Source organism: Tachyglossus aculeatus, chromosome 7 (assembly GCF_015852505.1).
Source record: "Tachyglossus aculeatus isolate mTacAcu1 chromosome 7, mTacAcu1.pri, whole genome shotgun sequence".
Classification (NCBI taxonomy): Eukaryota; Metazoa; Chordata; class Mammalia; order Monotremata; family Tachyglossidae; genus Tachyglossus; species Tachyglossus aculeatus.
The window spans coordinates 22965370-22979996 of record NC_052072.1 but is presented as its reverse complement, the minus strand read 5'-3'; the positions used below and the strand labels follow the sequence as shown (position 1 = coordinate 22979996).

General features: G+C 45.2%; 1 protein-coding gene across 2 annotated transcripts in view; it reads left to right on the top strand.

Moving 5' to 3' along the window:
• LOC119930665 (complement receptor type 1-like) overlaps positions 1-14627 on the top strand; it is a 30736-nt gene that overhangs the window by 5690 nt on the left and 10419 nt on the right. For both annotated transcript variants that reach the window (XM_038749226.1, XM_038749225.1), the window contains exons 2-8: positions 1822-2013; positions 3235-3334; positions 4486-4571; positions 6275-6487; positions 7606-7788; positions 9451-9636; positions 12537-12722. In XM_038749226.1, the coding sequence (XP_038605154.1) occupies positions 1822-2013; positions 3235-3334; positions 4486-4571; positions 6275-6487; positions 7606-7788; positions 9451-9636; positions 12537-12722 (1146 nt within the window). The remainder of the gene's footprint in view (positions 1-1821; positions 2014-3234; positions 3335-4485; positions 4572-6274; positions 6488-7605; positions 7789-9450; positions 9637-12536; positions 12723-14627) is intronic.

Genomic DNA, 14627 nt, shown 5'->3' with positions numbered 1-14627 from the left:
AAAGGGGAGATTTTCTCTGCCATTGTCCATTGCTTCATTTTAGATGATTTTGTGTTTCACGGTGCGCTCATGACTGGCTGGAGTTAATTGGGTTATAGTGTTATGGAATCAGGCTGGGCCTGCCCAGGGAGGGGTTCCAAAGGTCTTCCGTGTACAAGTCCACCGGTGTGTGTGGCACTTGAGCAGGATTGTTGTCTTGCGTGTCTTTCTGTGGGGGGGGCTGCTGCCCCGCTCCGTGGTATGAGACAAGTTTAGCTGACTTAGCATGTAAGGGCTCAGGATCCCAGGCTGATGATGCTGGCCGAAACAGCCATCTATAGGAGTACAAGCACTGACAAATATTGATTATTTGGGCCAGTGTGGCCTAAAGGATGGAACCAGGGGCATGGAAGTAAGCTCGTTGTGTGCAGGGAATGTGTCTGTTCATTGTTATGCTCAGTACAGTGCTCTGCGCACACACAGTAGGTGCTCAAAATCGAATGAATGAATGGAAGGTTTAGAACCCAGGTTCTTTTGACACTTGTCTGCCGTGTGACCTGGGCAAGTCACTTTACTTCTCTGTGCCTCAATTCCCTCATCTGGAAAATAATAATAATAATGATAGCATTTATTAAGCACTTACTATGTGCAAAGCACTGTTCTAAGCGCTGGGGAGGTGACAAGGCGATCAGGTTGTCCCACGGGAGGCTCACAGTCTTCATCCCCATTTTACAGATGGGGGAACTGAGGTGCCAAGAAGTTAAGTGACTTGCCCAAAGTCACAGAGCTGACAAGTGGGGGAGCTGGGATTTGAACCCATGACCTCTGACTCCAAAGCCCAGGCTCTTTCCACTGAGCCATGCTGCTTCCCGTCTTAATCCCCAAAATGGGGATTAAGACTGTAAACCCCATGTGGAGATGGACTGTATCCAACTTGATTAACTTTATCCACCCCAGCACTTAGAACAGTGCCTGGCACATAGTAAGTAGTTAACAAATACCATTAAAAGAAGTGCATAAAGTCATTTATATACAAGCAAAGAAGGTATATACATTTTATTGGCAGGTGAAAGGAAAGGGGATTTAGGGAGTTTGGCTAGTGGGGTTATCCAAAGAGTAGCTTGCTCACCATTCCAAGAATTGGAGCTGGGGCACCTTGGTTTATTTTGGGGCCTGCTCCCTGAATAATAATAATAATAATAATAGTAATGATAGCATTTATGAAGCGCTTACTATGTGCAAAGCACTGTTCTAAGCACTGGGGTGGTTACAAGGTGATCAGGTTGTCCCACGGGGGACTCAGTCTTAATCCCCATTTTACAGATGTGGTAACTGAGGCACAGAGAAGTTAAGTGACTTGCCCAAAGTCACACAGCTGGTAATTGGCAGAACCGGGGTTTGAACCCATGACCTCTGACTCCAAAGCCCGTGCTCTTTCCACTGAGCCACGCTGCTTCTCTGGAGTCACTTAAAAAATTATATATTATATATATATATATATATATAATATATATATAGTATTAAGCACATATCATGTGCTAGACATTGTACTGATACAGTCCATATCCCACATGGGGCTCTCAGTCAACCCCCATTTAACAGTTGAGATAAATGAGGCACAGAGAATGATTTGCCCAAGATCACACAGCAGACAGGTGGCAGAGTTCAGAATTAGAACCCAGGTCCTCTGTCTTCAAGGCCTGTGCTCTTTCCACTAGGCTGTGCTCCTCATGGTGATGCATGCACCCCTCTCCCTCTCCCTCTCCCTCTCCCTCTCCCTCTCCCTCTCCCTCTCCCTCTCCCTCTCCCTCCTACTAATAATAAAAATGTCTTCCTTTCCAGGTGATTGTGGTGTCCCCAAAAGGTTAACATCTGCCCAGCTCAAGGAAGAGTTCAGAGGTCAACAGAAGTTTCCTCATGGAGCCCAGGTGCTTTACGAATGCCGTCCAGGCTATTCCAACCCTTTCAGAAAACCAGTTAATATTACTTGTTTAGAAGATGATGAGTGGTCCTCCATCTCTGAGTTTTGTGAAAGTAAGTCAGTAGTCCTTTACATTAATGTGTCTTGTGTTTGGGTCCTTGGCTCATTTCATTCATTCAGTTAGTCATATTTATTGAGCAACTACTGTGTGTAGAACACTGTACTAATCGCTTGGGAAAGCACAGTACAACAGTAAACAGTGACATTCTCTGCCCATGACAAGCTCACAGTCTAGAGTGGGGGAGACAGACATCAATTCAAATTAATAAAATTACAGATATGTTAATAAGTGCTTTGGGGCTGGGAGGGGGAAGAGCAAAGGGATAAAGGAAATTACAGATGTGTACATAAGTGCTTTGGGGCTGGAGGGGGAAGAGCAAAGGGAGCAAGTGAGGGTGACATAGAAGGGAGTGGGAGATGAGGAAATGTGGGGCTCAGTCTGGGAAGGCCATTTTTGGGAAATGTGCCTTCAGTAAGGCTTTAAAGAGGCTGGGACAGAGTGGTTGTCTGTCAGATTAGAGGAGGGAGGGCGTTCCAGGTCAAAGGCACGACGTGGGTGAGGGGTTGGCGGTGAGACAGATGAGATCGAGGCACAGTGAAAAGGTTCACTTGTATTTGTTCATTTGTATTGTCTGTCATACCCCTGGGAAAGCCATATCCTTACCCATTACAGAATTTTGGTCTTGAGTTGTGGAGACGATTTTCTTCATGTTATATGTTAAAATTTTGTAAGGCTTGTAATGAATCAGTCAGAAAGCCTTTCAATTGGTCAACTGTTTAGCTCCAGGCTCCTAGGGTAAATGGAACAGATGTCTGGGACCACCTAGGAATTTTGGAGAGCCCTCTAAGACCATCAGTGGAGGTTCACCACAGCCATCCCAGTAGCACTCGCTACTGTAAGCTCGTTGTGGGCAGGGAACATTATAATGTTATATACTCTGTTATAGTGTACTCTCCCAAGCGCTTAGTACAGTCCTCTTTAAAACAGTAAGTGTTCAATAAGTAAGATTGGATTGATTGACAGCACCGCTTGTGGTCTTACCTGTTGAAGAAGCTGGTCAGCAAAATAGCCCTGATGGCTTCTGGGAGGGAAACCGTACCCAGAACTGAGGGATTGGGTTTCTGCACTTCCCCACCAACCCCGGAGCCCACTGGTCCCTTACTTTGGGTACTAAGTTTGGGGGTATTGCCCATGAGAATTTGGGATGTGATTGAGATCTGCTATACGTGTCACCATGAAAAGAAGATGTCACTTCAATCTTATTCTTTTCTAGGGAGATCGTGTTTAAACCCTGGAACACCACCTAACGGCAGGGTTGACATACCAGAGGACCTCAAATTTGGTTCTCAGATTCATTATACTTGTGAAGAAGGGTAAAGTCTCTCCACCCCCTCTCCCTTTTCTCCCCCCCATGGACATGGGACAGGAGAGTTAGTGTGTGTTCTTTGGTTGTGGTTTTTTTTTTTTCTTTTAAGTTTTTATGGACACCTGCTCACTATCCAACTCTCAAAGAATTCTTAAATGTATCCTGTACCCTTTCAACTGGATATTGTTAAGAATACCTAGGCTCTTAAGGCAGGTTTGTGACCTTTCAAAGTTAAAAATGGAAAAAGCTACAACATTACCATTCTAAATTTATGGTACTAAATTGGTAAATATTTTCATCATGCATCTATTTTAAGCTTCTGAAACATGGTGGGGAGATGGGCGGGACCCCTAATGGGCAGGACCCCTAATGGGCAGGTCTTTCCGGACTGGAACCGATGGGAAATGTCGCTCCTTAGCAGCCCAGAGAAGCAGCAAGGCATAGACGATAGAGACCGGGGCCTGGGAAGGTCATCATCATCAATCGTATTTATTGAGCGCTTACTGTGTGCAGAGCACTGTACTAAGCGCTTGGGAAGTACAAATTGGCAACATATAGAGACAGTCCCTACCCAACAGTGGGCTCACAGTCTAAAAGGGGGTTCTAATCCCAGCCCCTCCACTTGGGCAAGTCACTTCACTTCTCTGGGCCTCAGTTACCTCATCTGCAAAATGGGGATTGAGACTGGGAGCCCCTCATGGGACGGGGACCGTGTCCACCCCAACTTGCTTGTATCCACCCCGGCGCTTAATACAGTGCCTGGGACATAGAGAAGCAGCGTGGCTCAGTGGAAAGAGCCCGGGCTTTGGAGTCAGGCGTCATGGGTTCAAATCCCGGCTCTGCCAATTGTCAGCTGTGTGACTTTGGGCAAGTCACTTTACTGCTCTGGGCCTCAGTTCCCATCTGTAAAATGGGGATTAAGACTGTGAGCCCCCCTTGGGACAACCTGATCACCTTGTATCCCCCCAGCGCTTAGAACAGTGCTTTGCACATAGTAAGCGCTTAACAAATACCATCATTATTATTATTATTTCACTCCATATGGCAATTTAATGATCAGAGTGAAAGCACAGATCAAACTTCCAAGTTATTGCGGAAATTGGATTAAATCTGAATGATACCTAAATCAGTCTGTAATTGTCTTCCCCTGTCACATAGATTTAAGTTAATAGGCTCTCCTACTAGCACTTGTGAACTCGTTCATGGAAAGGTTGCTTGGAGCGAAGACGAACCAATTTGTGAAGGTAAGTGGAAGATCTTAGAAACTTAGAGGGATTCTACAAACTGTGATCAGTACATCTTTGAACTAATCAACACTGAAAATAAATGTAGCATTTGAAAAATGCTTACTCTGTGCCAAACACGGTACTAAGCTCTGGGGTGGATACAAGATGGAAGATACAAGATAAGCAGTGTGGGCTAATGGGTAGAGCCTGGGAGTCAGAAGGACCTGGGTTCTAATTCCAGCTCTGCCACTTGTCTGCTGTGTGACCTTGGGTAAGTCACTTCACTTTCTGTTGTGTGCCTCAGTTCCCTCATCTGTAAAATGGGGATTAAGACTGAACCCCATGTGCGCCAGGGACTATGTCCAACCTGATTAGCTTGCATCTGCCCCAGCGCTTAGAACAGTGTGTGACACATAGTAAGCGCTGAACACATACCATTATTATTTTTATGTCCCCTGTGGGTCTCAGAGGTCTAAGTAGGAGGCAGCACAGGCATTGAATCCCCATTTTGCTGTTGAGGGAACCGAGGCACAGAAAAGTTAAGTGACTCCCCCCAAATCACCCAGGTGGTAAGTGGTGGAGCCATGATTAGAACCTAGGTCCTCTGACTCTCAGGCCCATGCTCTAAAGGGTTTTCACCCCCCCACCTTTGCATTTTAAGTACAGATCTTTATACTCCATTGCTTCTTTCTACCAGTTATCTATTTAAGGGCTTGGTTCCTTCTTGGCTGTTAGCTCCATGAGGACAGATATCGTGTTTACTTGCTCTGTTGCACACTCCCCAGCTCTCACTACCATGCTTTGCCCAGAGTAAATGCTCAATAATTATGATTGGTTGACAAGTGATATGCATTGATGGCTAATCTTTTTTAATCAGCCCCCCTCCAAGATTAAGCTTTTATGTCAGGCTATGGCACCCGAACATAAGTGTTGAAGTGCGCTAAGCTTGCCAGCCCTATATATTGCCCTTAGTGCTGCATTCCCCTGGGCCTACTCTGCCCCAGGCCATTTTTGCCCCTGCTCAAGTCATGGGGTCCCTGTGGCAGCCCCAGGAAGAGAAGCGTGGCTAGTGGGAAGACCACAGGCCTGGGATTCAGAAGATCATGGGTTCTAATCCCAGCTCTGCCAACTGTCTGTTGGGTGGCCTTGGGCAAGTCACTTCAATTCTCTGTGCCTCAGTTCCTTCATCTGTAAAATGGGGATTAAATCCTACTCTCTCCTACTTGGACAGCGAGCCCCACGTAGGATAGGAACTGTGTCCAACCCGATGACCTCGTATCTATCCCAGTGCTTAGTACTGCTCTTGGCACATAGTAAGAGCTTAATATGTACCATTAAAAAACCTACCAACAACAAAAAAAAAAACAAAGCAGCCCCAGAGTTGGGAGGATTGCTGTGGGCAACATCCAGAAACCCCATAGGACCCAAGGGACAAACAGCCATTTCTGAATGTTGTCAAAAATTGGTCCTTGGCAGCTAGCCCACATGCCTCTGAGATGCCTTTCCCAATGTGGCCTTCTCAGAAATGACCCAGTAAGGGGAAAAAAAATGGTGCCAGAGCCTACTTCGTATTTTTATGTTCTTTCTTCCTTTTTCCTGTAAACAACTGACTTTAATAGCTACTTGTTTCTCATAATAATAATAACTGTGATATCTGTTAAGTGAATAAAGGAATAGCTGTCTTTTTTTTTTCCTTAAAATGTTTTGTTCTTTGTCCAAAGCAATTTCTTGTCTTCCACCTCCGAAAATTGCTCACGGGACGAGCAATGCTGGGGACGAGGCTTCCTATCCCTATGGTTCTGCAGTAACTTATGAATGTGAACACTCCCCAAGAGGTTCTGATAAGTACTCGCTGATTGGAAATCACACCATTTCCTGTACGCTAAACAGCAAGAACGAAGGAGTTTGGAGCAGTGAACCCCCTAGATGCGAAGGTGATCCGTTTCTCCGGTTTAGTTTCCTTTTCCAGGTTTTACCAGCTTAGAGGTGGCTTTCATTAAAAGTTTAGAAGTCATGAAATGAAACTAACTGCCACTTAAACACTTTATTCCCCCAGACTACATTTTTGAGATGTTTGGTGTGGGAACTGAATTAACAAACTAGGTAAAGAGTGAAGAGACTTGTCTGTATGTGCAAGTCGGTAAAATGTGCACTTTTGTGTATTCCTTAGCGTATATGTTATTCCTTAGCGTATATGTTTGAAAAGCCCATTTCTGATTTAACTAGTGCAGAGCTTAAGGCAATTGTAGGAGTTGGATGAAGGTGGAGTGGAAGATAGCTCTAATTCAAGTCGTAATAGTATTCATTAAGCACTTAGTCTCGACAGAGTACTGTATTCAGCTTTGGCAGTGGGCACATAAGTGGAAATTAGAAGGTTCTAGAAGATTTTTTTGTGTTCCTGAGATGCTAAAGTGATTTGAAGACCAACTTTTTTGGGGTATAATAAGAATTTGAAGGGGTAGTTTTGCTTGGGACTGAATGGAAAAAAAATCATGACTTGCCATTAAAATCCACTAAAAGGAGTGCAATATCTGGATTCTACACCCGGTCCTATAATGCAAGAGTTGTTGTGGGCAGTAAGGAAGTCTTAACATGGTGATTCTCCCCAGTCCACAAGCCGTGTGTGTACAAGCAGTCCCTGCACTCACCGAACACACTGAGTCCAAACAGCCTCCTGTTTTCAGAAAAGTGTTCTGTAATTCCCAAATTGTGTTCTCACCCAAATGCATACCAAAAACAGTCATGATAGCAGAAGTGAGTGCCACAGGAGCGGGTTACAAATGGCAGTGCCATCTTTTTAATTGAATATTCTTGCTTTGTGAATTCAAAGTCAGTTCTTTTTAAGTCATAATGGGATTTAATTGTGACTTAGGTGAGGTTAAATCAGGAACAATAGTATGACATAGGAACAGACGTTTTTAGGCAAATCTCTGGCAAAAGTCCGTTTTTACAAATCCACTGTTAGGAAATTAGGATTGCTTGATCTTTCAGGTCTCTTTTCCCTCCCCTTTTTATCAGGAGCAGTTGTCACCATCATTTTATTTTTTTCCAGTGGTCAAGTGCACAAAACCTGCAGTCTCCAATGGAAAAATAACTTCAGTTTATAAATCGGAATATAATTATCGAGACACAGCGATGCTCGAGTGCAATAGTGGCTATGTGTTGCGAGGCCAAAGTGTCATTGTCTGTGAAGTTGGAGATAAATGGAGCCCTGCCATTCCAGTTTGTGAGGAAGGTACAAACATTTGTCCTTCCCCCTGTTATATCCCTCCTTGCCTCTTTTCTGCCCTCCACTTCTGAGTTGTTGATTCTTGTATCAGTTTCATTGTATAATAGTCACAGAGAGGTTTGTTGCCATAGTAGAAAGCACCGTGGCAATGAATGCTAAAAGTGCTAGTGTTGTGTGCATGGAAAACGAGAGTGAGAGGCCTCTTGGTCTATGTATTTCAACCTGGTACAAATAGACTGCCATTCATTTGGTGTTCTCCAGCAATTCTTTATGTCCACCCTCCCTCCCTCCCTGTCTCCCTCTTGTTAAAAGTGACACAATGGCCCCTTATTTGGGTGCACTATCTCCCAACCTAGAACTCTTCGTGTGTTGGGCTTTGGGCCACATGGCAAACAGTTGTGCCAGCTCCATTTTCAGACTTGTCTCTCCACTACCTCAGAACTTGAATGGTTGTAGAATTCCCCTCAGGGTTCTGGTCAAAGAGTAGATTAGGTCTGAGGGTGGGGATAGGGGTTGAACCTGGAGCCAGTCCTGGTCTGGAAGGCCACCGAGTAACCTACTAGGTCTAGAGCCCAACTTGCGGGGCTTGGAATCACTCTGGAACCCTCAAGGTCCTTGTAAAAACTGGCCTTATATCTGAGTTGGCCACACAAGCCTCAAGAGGGTCCTTTGGACTTGACTTCTTGCAGCCACCTCAGAACAGAACAGGCTCCTCTGAGCCTACCCAAATCCAATCCCACACTTTTAGCAAGGCTTTGGGGATTTTGGAACTGGCCAGGTGTCTGGAAGGGTTCAGGTTTTACATGAGTGTCATGGCAGTGATCAACAAAACGCTGATCTTCATCTCCTTAACATTTGGGTATGGCTTTTGAAAATATTTTGTGACTTCTAAGAGCAGAGAACCTTTCTTCCCCTCCATCTGAGCATAGAAATCTGAAACAGTAAGCATGGAGGCAGGTGGAAAAAGTTTTTGGAAAAACAACCATTTTCGTTAGAGGCCATGGAGCATTTTTGTAAGTGATTGAGTAGGATACTGGTGAAGGGATAAGACATTTACCCTGCTGATCTGCAACTACAATCCAGCCTGCACACCTCTCTCCTCTGTCAAACTTCTTACTGTACCTCGATCTCATCTCTTTCGCCTCCGACTCTTTGCCCCCGTCCTCCCTCTGATCCGGAACTCCTTTTCCGACAGTGCTTTGCACATAGCGCTTAACAAATGCCGTTATTATTATTATTATTCTATCTGACAGACCACCCCTCTCCCCACCTGTAAAAGCCCTCCTGAAATCAAATCTCCAAGAGTCCTTCCCTGATTTAATCCTTCTTTTCCCTTACTCATTCTCCTTTCTAGTTGGCCCAAGTACTTGATATTCACCGCACCCTCAACCCTGCAGCACTTATCTTCCTAGCCTTACCTCATCTACGTAGCCTTATCCTGTCATTTCCTTGTTCTGTGTCTTACTTTAATGTCTATCTCCCCCTTTAGACTTCCAAGTTCCTTGTGGGCAGCGTTCACATCTGCCAACTCATATTGTACTCTCCCAAGTGCTTAGTATGGGACTAGCATATACACTAAGCGCTCATTAAATAGCATTGATTGACTGAAAAGTAATTAAAAGAGTGCCTGGACTTAAATACAATTTTTCTCACTATCTAATGCTTCAGAATATGACCTTACTAACCTGAAAATCCCCAATGGAAAAGTCTTAAGCTCATCAAAAACGGTTAAGGAAGGAGATATTGTTACAGTTGAATGTGATTCTAACTACTCATTGGAGGGTAGCAGGCACATTAAGTACATCGGTCAAGGAAATTGGGAGCCTAAGGTACCAACCTGTACATTGAAGCTTGGTAAGTATGGATTGTAGTGAGAATAACTCTTCATGCCACTTCTCATCGATACCCCTTAAGATGGTTTCTTTTTTTTTATGTACAATCTGTTGTCCTGGAACGTGGGAGTCAACGTTCTTGCCAAATCCCGTATTAGGGAAAACTCAGCACTGCGCTTCTCGTGTCACTTCCAGTCCCACACATGTGCGCATGGTTATTCCTCTGCACCATATCGTGTTTTATCCAGACGGGTGTTGTCAGAAGAACACTCCCTGGTTCTGCCTTCACGTCCTATCCAAAGTGGAGAGCATACCTCCCAACTTGTGGAAGTTTGTGAAATACTTCTACAGTTATACACAGAGGAGTTTAAGGCACACTCCTCATCCATGCTCTCTTGTCAGCGACTTTCCTTTGTTGGACAATGTCTGAGTGCTTTTTGTTTTGTAAGGTGAAGCGGCACCCTAGTGGATAGAGCACCAGGCCTGGGAGTCAGAAAGACCTGGGTTCGAATGCTGGCTCTGCCTCTTATCTGCTGTGTGACCTCGAGCAAGTCACTTAACTTCTCTGTTCCTCCATTGTCTCATCTGTAAAATGGAGATTAAGGCTGTGATCCCCATGTGGGTCATAGACTGTGACCAACCTGATTAGCTTGTATCTAAGCACTTGGTACAATGTCTGGCACTTAGAAAGTGCTTAACAAATACTATTTTTTAAAAAGTCAAATTATTTTTACCTATGGCAACTCAGGAGGTCTCTGCTATTGGCTTCCTCTTGAGACCTTTCCCTCCTAAGTGATGTTTCCCTCTCCATAGTTCACGCTCCTTGTTCCCTGCTGAATTCCTCTTCACGTTTACCTAAGTACTGTCTCAAGCTGTATTTTTGCTACTTTCCTCCAGTTCCCCTGGTGAGAGCTTGGCACATCAGAATAGATCTGGACAGGGTGGTGACTTTCCCTTTCTTCGCTCTCCCCTGCTCCCCCTCCCTGCCTTCAAGTTGCCACTGCCTGCTTCTTCCAAGGCTCATTTGTCAAAGCAAGAGCTTTGAGGTGTTTGGGCGGGTATGGAGTTGTTGGAATCTGTAAGGGTGAAACCTTGCTTTTCTTTCTCTCTTATCTTTTCCTTCCTCTTCCTCTTCTTTGCATGGGCCAAGAGGGCTGAAGTTACAGTCTTCTTCCTTGCAAGGTGCTTAATTCTTCTCCTCCTCCTCCAATAATAGCTGTAATAACTCAGGTGGGGAACAGAGATGGCTGTTACGATCCCGTTGCTGCTTCTATCATTCCCCTGCCCGCCCCACCCCCCAGCTTGAAATAGGCTGTCTGTTAGCCCTGAAGGGCCTTGTCAAGCCTGAATATGGCCAGAGGAGCAAGGCTTTGTGTCTTGTTTATTGTTGCATTGGCCTCTCCTAAGCACTTAGTACAGTGCTCTGCTCACAGTAAGAGCTCAGTAAATACAGTGGAATGAAAGAGTGAAAGGCTGCTTTGGAGTAAAGGTGCACAGTGGCTGGACAGAGGTGACAAAGGCAGGTGTGGGATTTTTGTCATCGTGATGACTGCTGATAATAGAGTTGGCACTTCCCAAGTACAACTGCCAAATCCCTAGGACAGATTTCTGCCAGGAGGAGTTCCAAGATTTCCCACCCGCCACCTTGGGGAGTGTCTTGCCTTTCCTCCCCATCTTCCTCCCACCCTTATATCTGACAAGAAGTTGGGATTAAACGCGGCTCCTCCCTGGACCAGATTTCAGTACTGTGGTTGATGTAGGGTCACTTGGGATCACTCTTCTAATGTCGGGAGAGAGGCCAGGAAGAATCCTTAACACTCCCCTGGAGGTCAGATAAGAGACTTTAAAGGACCAGGCAGGCCTAATATCAGAAGAGCTCCAGTTATCCAGTCACCTTAGGGCCATCCTTCTGGCCTTGGGCAAGCCTTCCCGATGCTGGGGTTGGAGAGGGGGACTGACCTCTGAGCATACCTGCATATGGCCCATGACCCAGGTCCCCCTCCTGTTCTGCATGTTGCATGGAGAATCAGTTTAGGTTGAGACAACAGGTTGTTCTGGGCTCATCTGGTAAAGGGGTTGGGAAGTGGTAATCAGTGAATTGAGAACAAAGTCCAAGGAGTTGTGCTTTGTGAGCAATGTCTGTTTCAGAAAACTCCCATTTCTCAACTTTGTGAGCGGCGGAAGTCCGGTGGCTTGAAATGTAGCATCTCCCAATATGTCACTTAAGCTGCGATTTGTTTTTCTCTTAAAAGCCACAGATGAGTCCCAAGAGGCAATTTTTATGAACTCCAGACAATACATGTAGGTTCCTTGTTCATCTATCACAAAGCCATAGTGGATTTCTTCCTCTCTTCTGGGCAGATTAAATACATTGGTCAGTCAGCTCTCCCCCTTCTACTTACCTTGCTGATCCAGCCTGCACAATTCGCTCCTCTAATGCCAACCTACTCACTGTCCCTCGGTCTCTCTTGCCACCGACTCTTTGCCCCCATCCTCCCTCTGACCCGGAAGTCCCTCTCCCTTTCATATCAGACTGTCTGCCTTTAAAAGCCATCCTGAAATCACATCTCCAAGAGTCCTTCCCTGACTTAATCCTTCTTTTCCCTTACTCATTCTCCTTTCTGGTTGGCCTAAGTACTTGATATTCACCACACCTTCAGCCCTCCAGCATTTATCTACATAGCTTTACACTCTGCCATTTCCTTGTTCTGTATCTTATTTTAATGTCTGTCTCCCCCTATAGACTTCCAAATTCCTTTTGGGCAGCCTTCACCTCCACCAACTCATATTGTACTCTCCCAAGTGCTTAACATGGGACTAGCATATACACTAAGTGTTCATTAAATAGCACTGATTGACTGAAAAGTAAATAAAAGAGTGCCTGGACTTAAATACAATTTTTCTCACTATCTAATGCTTCAGAATATGACCTTACTAACCTGAAAATCCCCAATGGAAAAGTCTTAAACTCATCAAAAACGGTTAAGGAAGGAGATGTTGTTACAGTTGAATGTGATTCTAACTACTCATTGGAGGGTAGCAGGCACATTAAGTACATCGGTCAAGGAAATTGGGAGCCTAAGGTACCAACCTGTACATTGAAGCTTGGTAAGTATGGATTGTAGTGAGAGTAACTCTTCATGCCACTTCCCCCATCGATTAACCCCCTCCCCCCCACCTTAGGGTGGGGATAACACCTTAGGCTGTTGTTTTTTATGTACAATCTGTTGTCCTGGAACGTGGGAGTCACGTTCTTGCCAAATCCCGAATTAAGGAAAACTCAGCACTGTGCTTCTCGTGTCACGTCCAGTGCCACGCATGTGCGCATGGTTATTCCTCCTCACCATATCATGTTTTATCCAGGCAGGTGTTGTCAGAAGAACACTCCCTGTTTCTACCTTCTCATCCTATCCAAAGTGGAGAGCATACCTCCCAACTTGTGGAAGTTCATGAAATACTTCTACAGTTATACACAGAGGAGTTTAAGGCACACTCCTCATCCATGCTCTCTTGTCAGCGACCTTCCTTTGTTGGACAAAGGAAGGTCTGTCTCTATATGTTGCCAACTTGTACTTCCCAAGCGCTTAATACAGTGCTCTGCACACAGTAAGTGCTCAATAAATATGATTGATTGGACAATCAGTCTGAGTGCTTTGTGTTTTATAAGGTGAAGCGGCACCCTAGTGGATAGAGCACCGGGCCTAGGAGTCAGAAAGACCTGGGTTCGAATGCTGGCTCTGCCTCTTATCTGCTGTGTGACCTTGGACAAGTCACTTAACTTCTCTGTTCCTCCATTGTCTCATCTGTAAAATGGAGATTAAGACTGTGATCCCCATGTGGGTCATAGACTGTGACCAACCTGATTAGCTTGTATCTAAGCGCTTAGTACAATGTCTGGCACATAGTAAGTGCTTAACAAATACTATTTTTTTAAAAAGTCAAATTATTTTTACCTATGGCAACTCAGGAGGTCTCTGCTACTCGCTTCCTCTTGCGACCTTTTCGTTCAGTCATTCATTCAATCATATTTATTGAGCGCTTACTGTGTGCAGAGTACTGTATTAAGCACTTGGGAAGTACAAGTCGGCAACATATAGAGACGGTCCCTACCCTACAGTGGGTTCACAATCTAGAAGGGGGAGACAGACAACAAAACAAAACATGTAGGATGGATGTCTACAGGTGACTTTCCCTCCTAAGTGATTTTCTCTCTATTTCACGCTCCTTGTTCCCTGCTGAATTCCCCCTCACATTTACCTAAGTACTGTCTCAAGCTGTATTTTTGCTACTTTCCTGCAGTTCTCCCGGTGAGAGCTTGGCACATCAGAAGAGATCTGGACAGGGTGGTGAACTTTCCATTTCCTCACTCTCCCACCTCCCCCTCCCTGCCTTCCAAAGCTTCTGTCTGCTTCTTCCAAGGCTCACTTGTCAAAGCAAGAGCTTTGGGGTGTTAGGGTACGGAGTTGTTTGGGTGAATCTTTAAGGGTGAAACCTTGCTTTTCTTTCTCCCTCATCTTTTCCTTCCTCTTCTTTGCATGGGCCAAGGGGGCTGAAGTTGCAGTCTTCTTCCTTGCAAAATGCTCAGTTCTTCTCTTCCTCCTCCAGTAATAGCTGTAATAACTCAGGTGGGGAACAGAGATGGCTGTTTCGATCCCTTTGCTGCTTCTATCATTCCCCTGCCTGCCCCGTCCCCCAGCTTGAAGTAGGCTGTCTGCTAGCCCTGAAGGGCCTTGTCAAGCCTGAATATGGCTTTAGGGGCAAGGCTTTGTGTCTTGTTTATTGTTGCATTGGCCTCTCCCAAGCACTTAGTACAGTGCCCTGCTCATGTAAGAGCTCAATAAATACAATAGAATGAATGAGTGAAAGGCTGCTTTGGAGTAAAGGTGCACAGTGGCTGGACAGAGGTGACAAAGGCAGGTGGTGGATTTTTGTCATCGTGATGACTGCTGAGATAGAGTTGGCACTTCCCAAGTACAACTGCCAAATCCCTAGGACAGATTTCTGCCAGGAGGA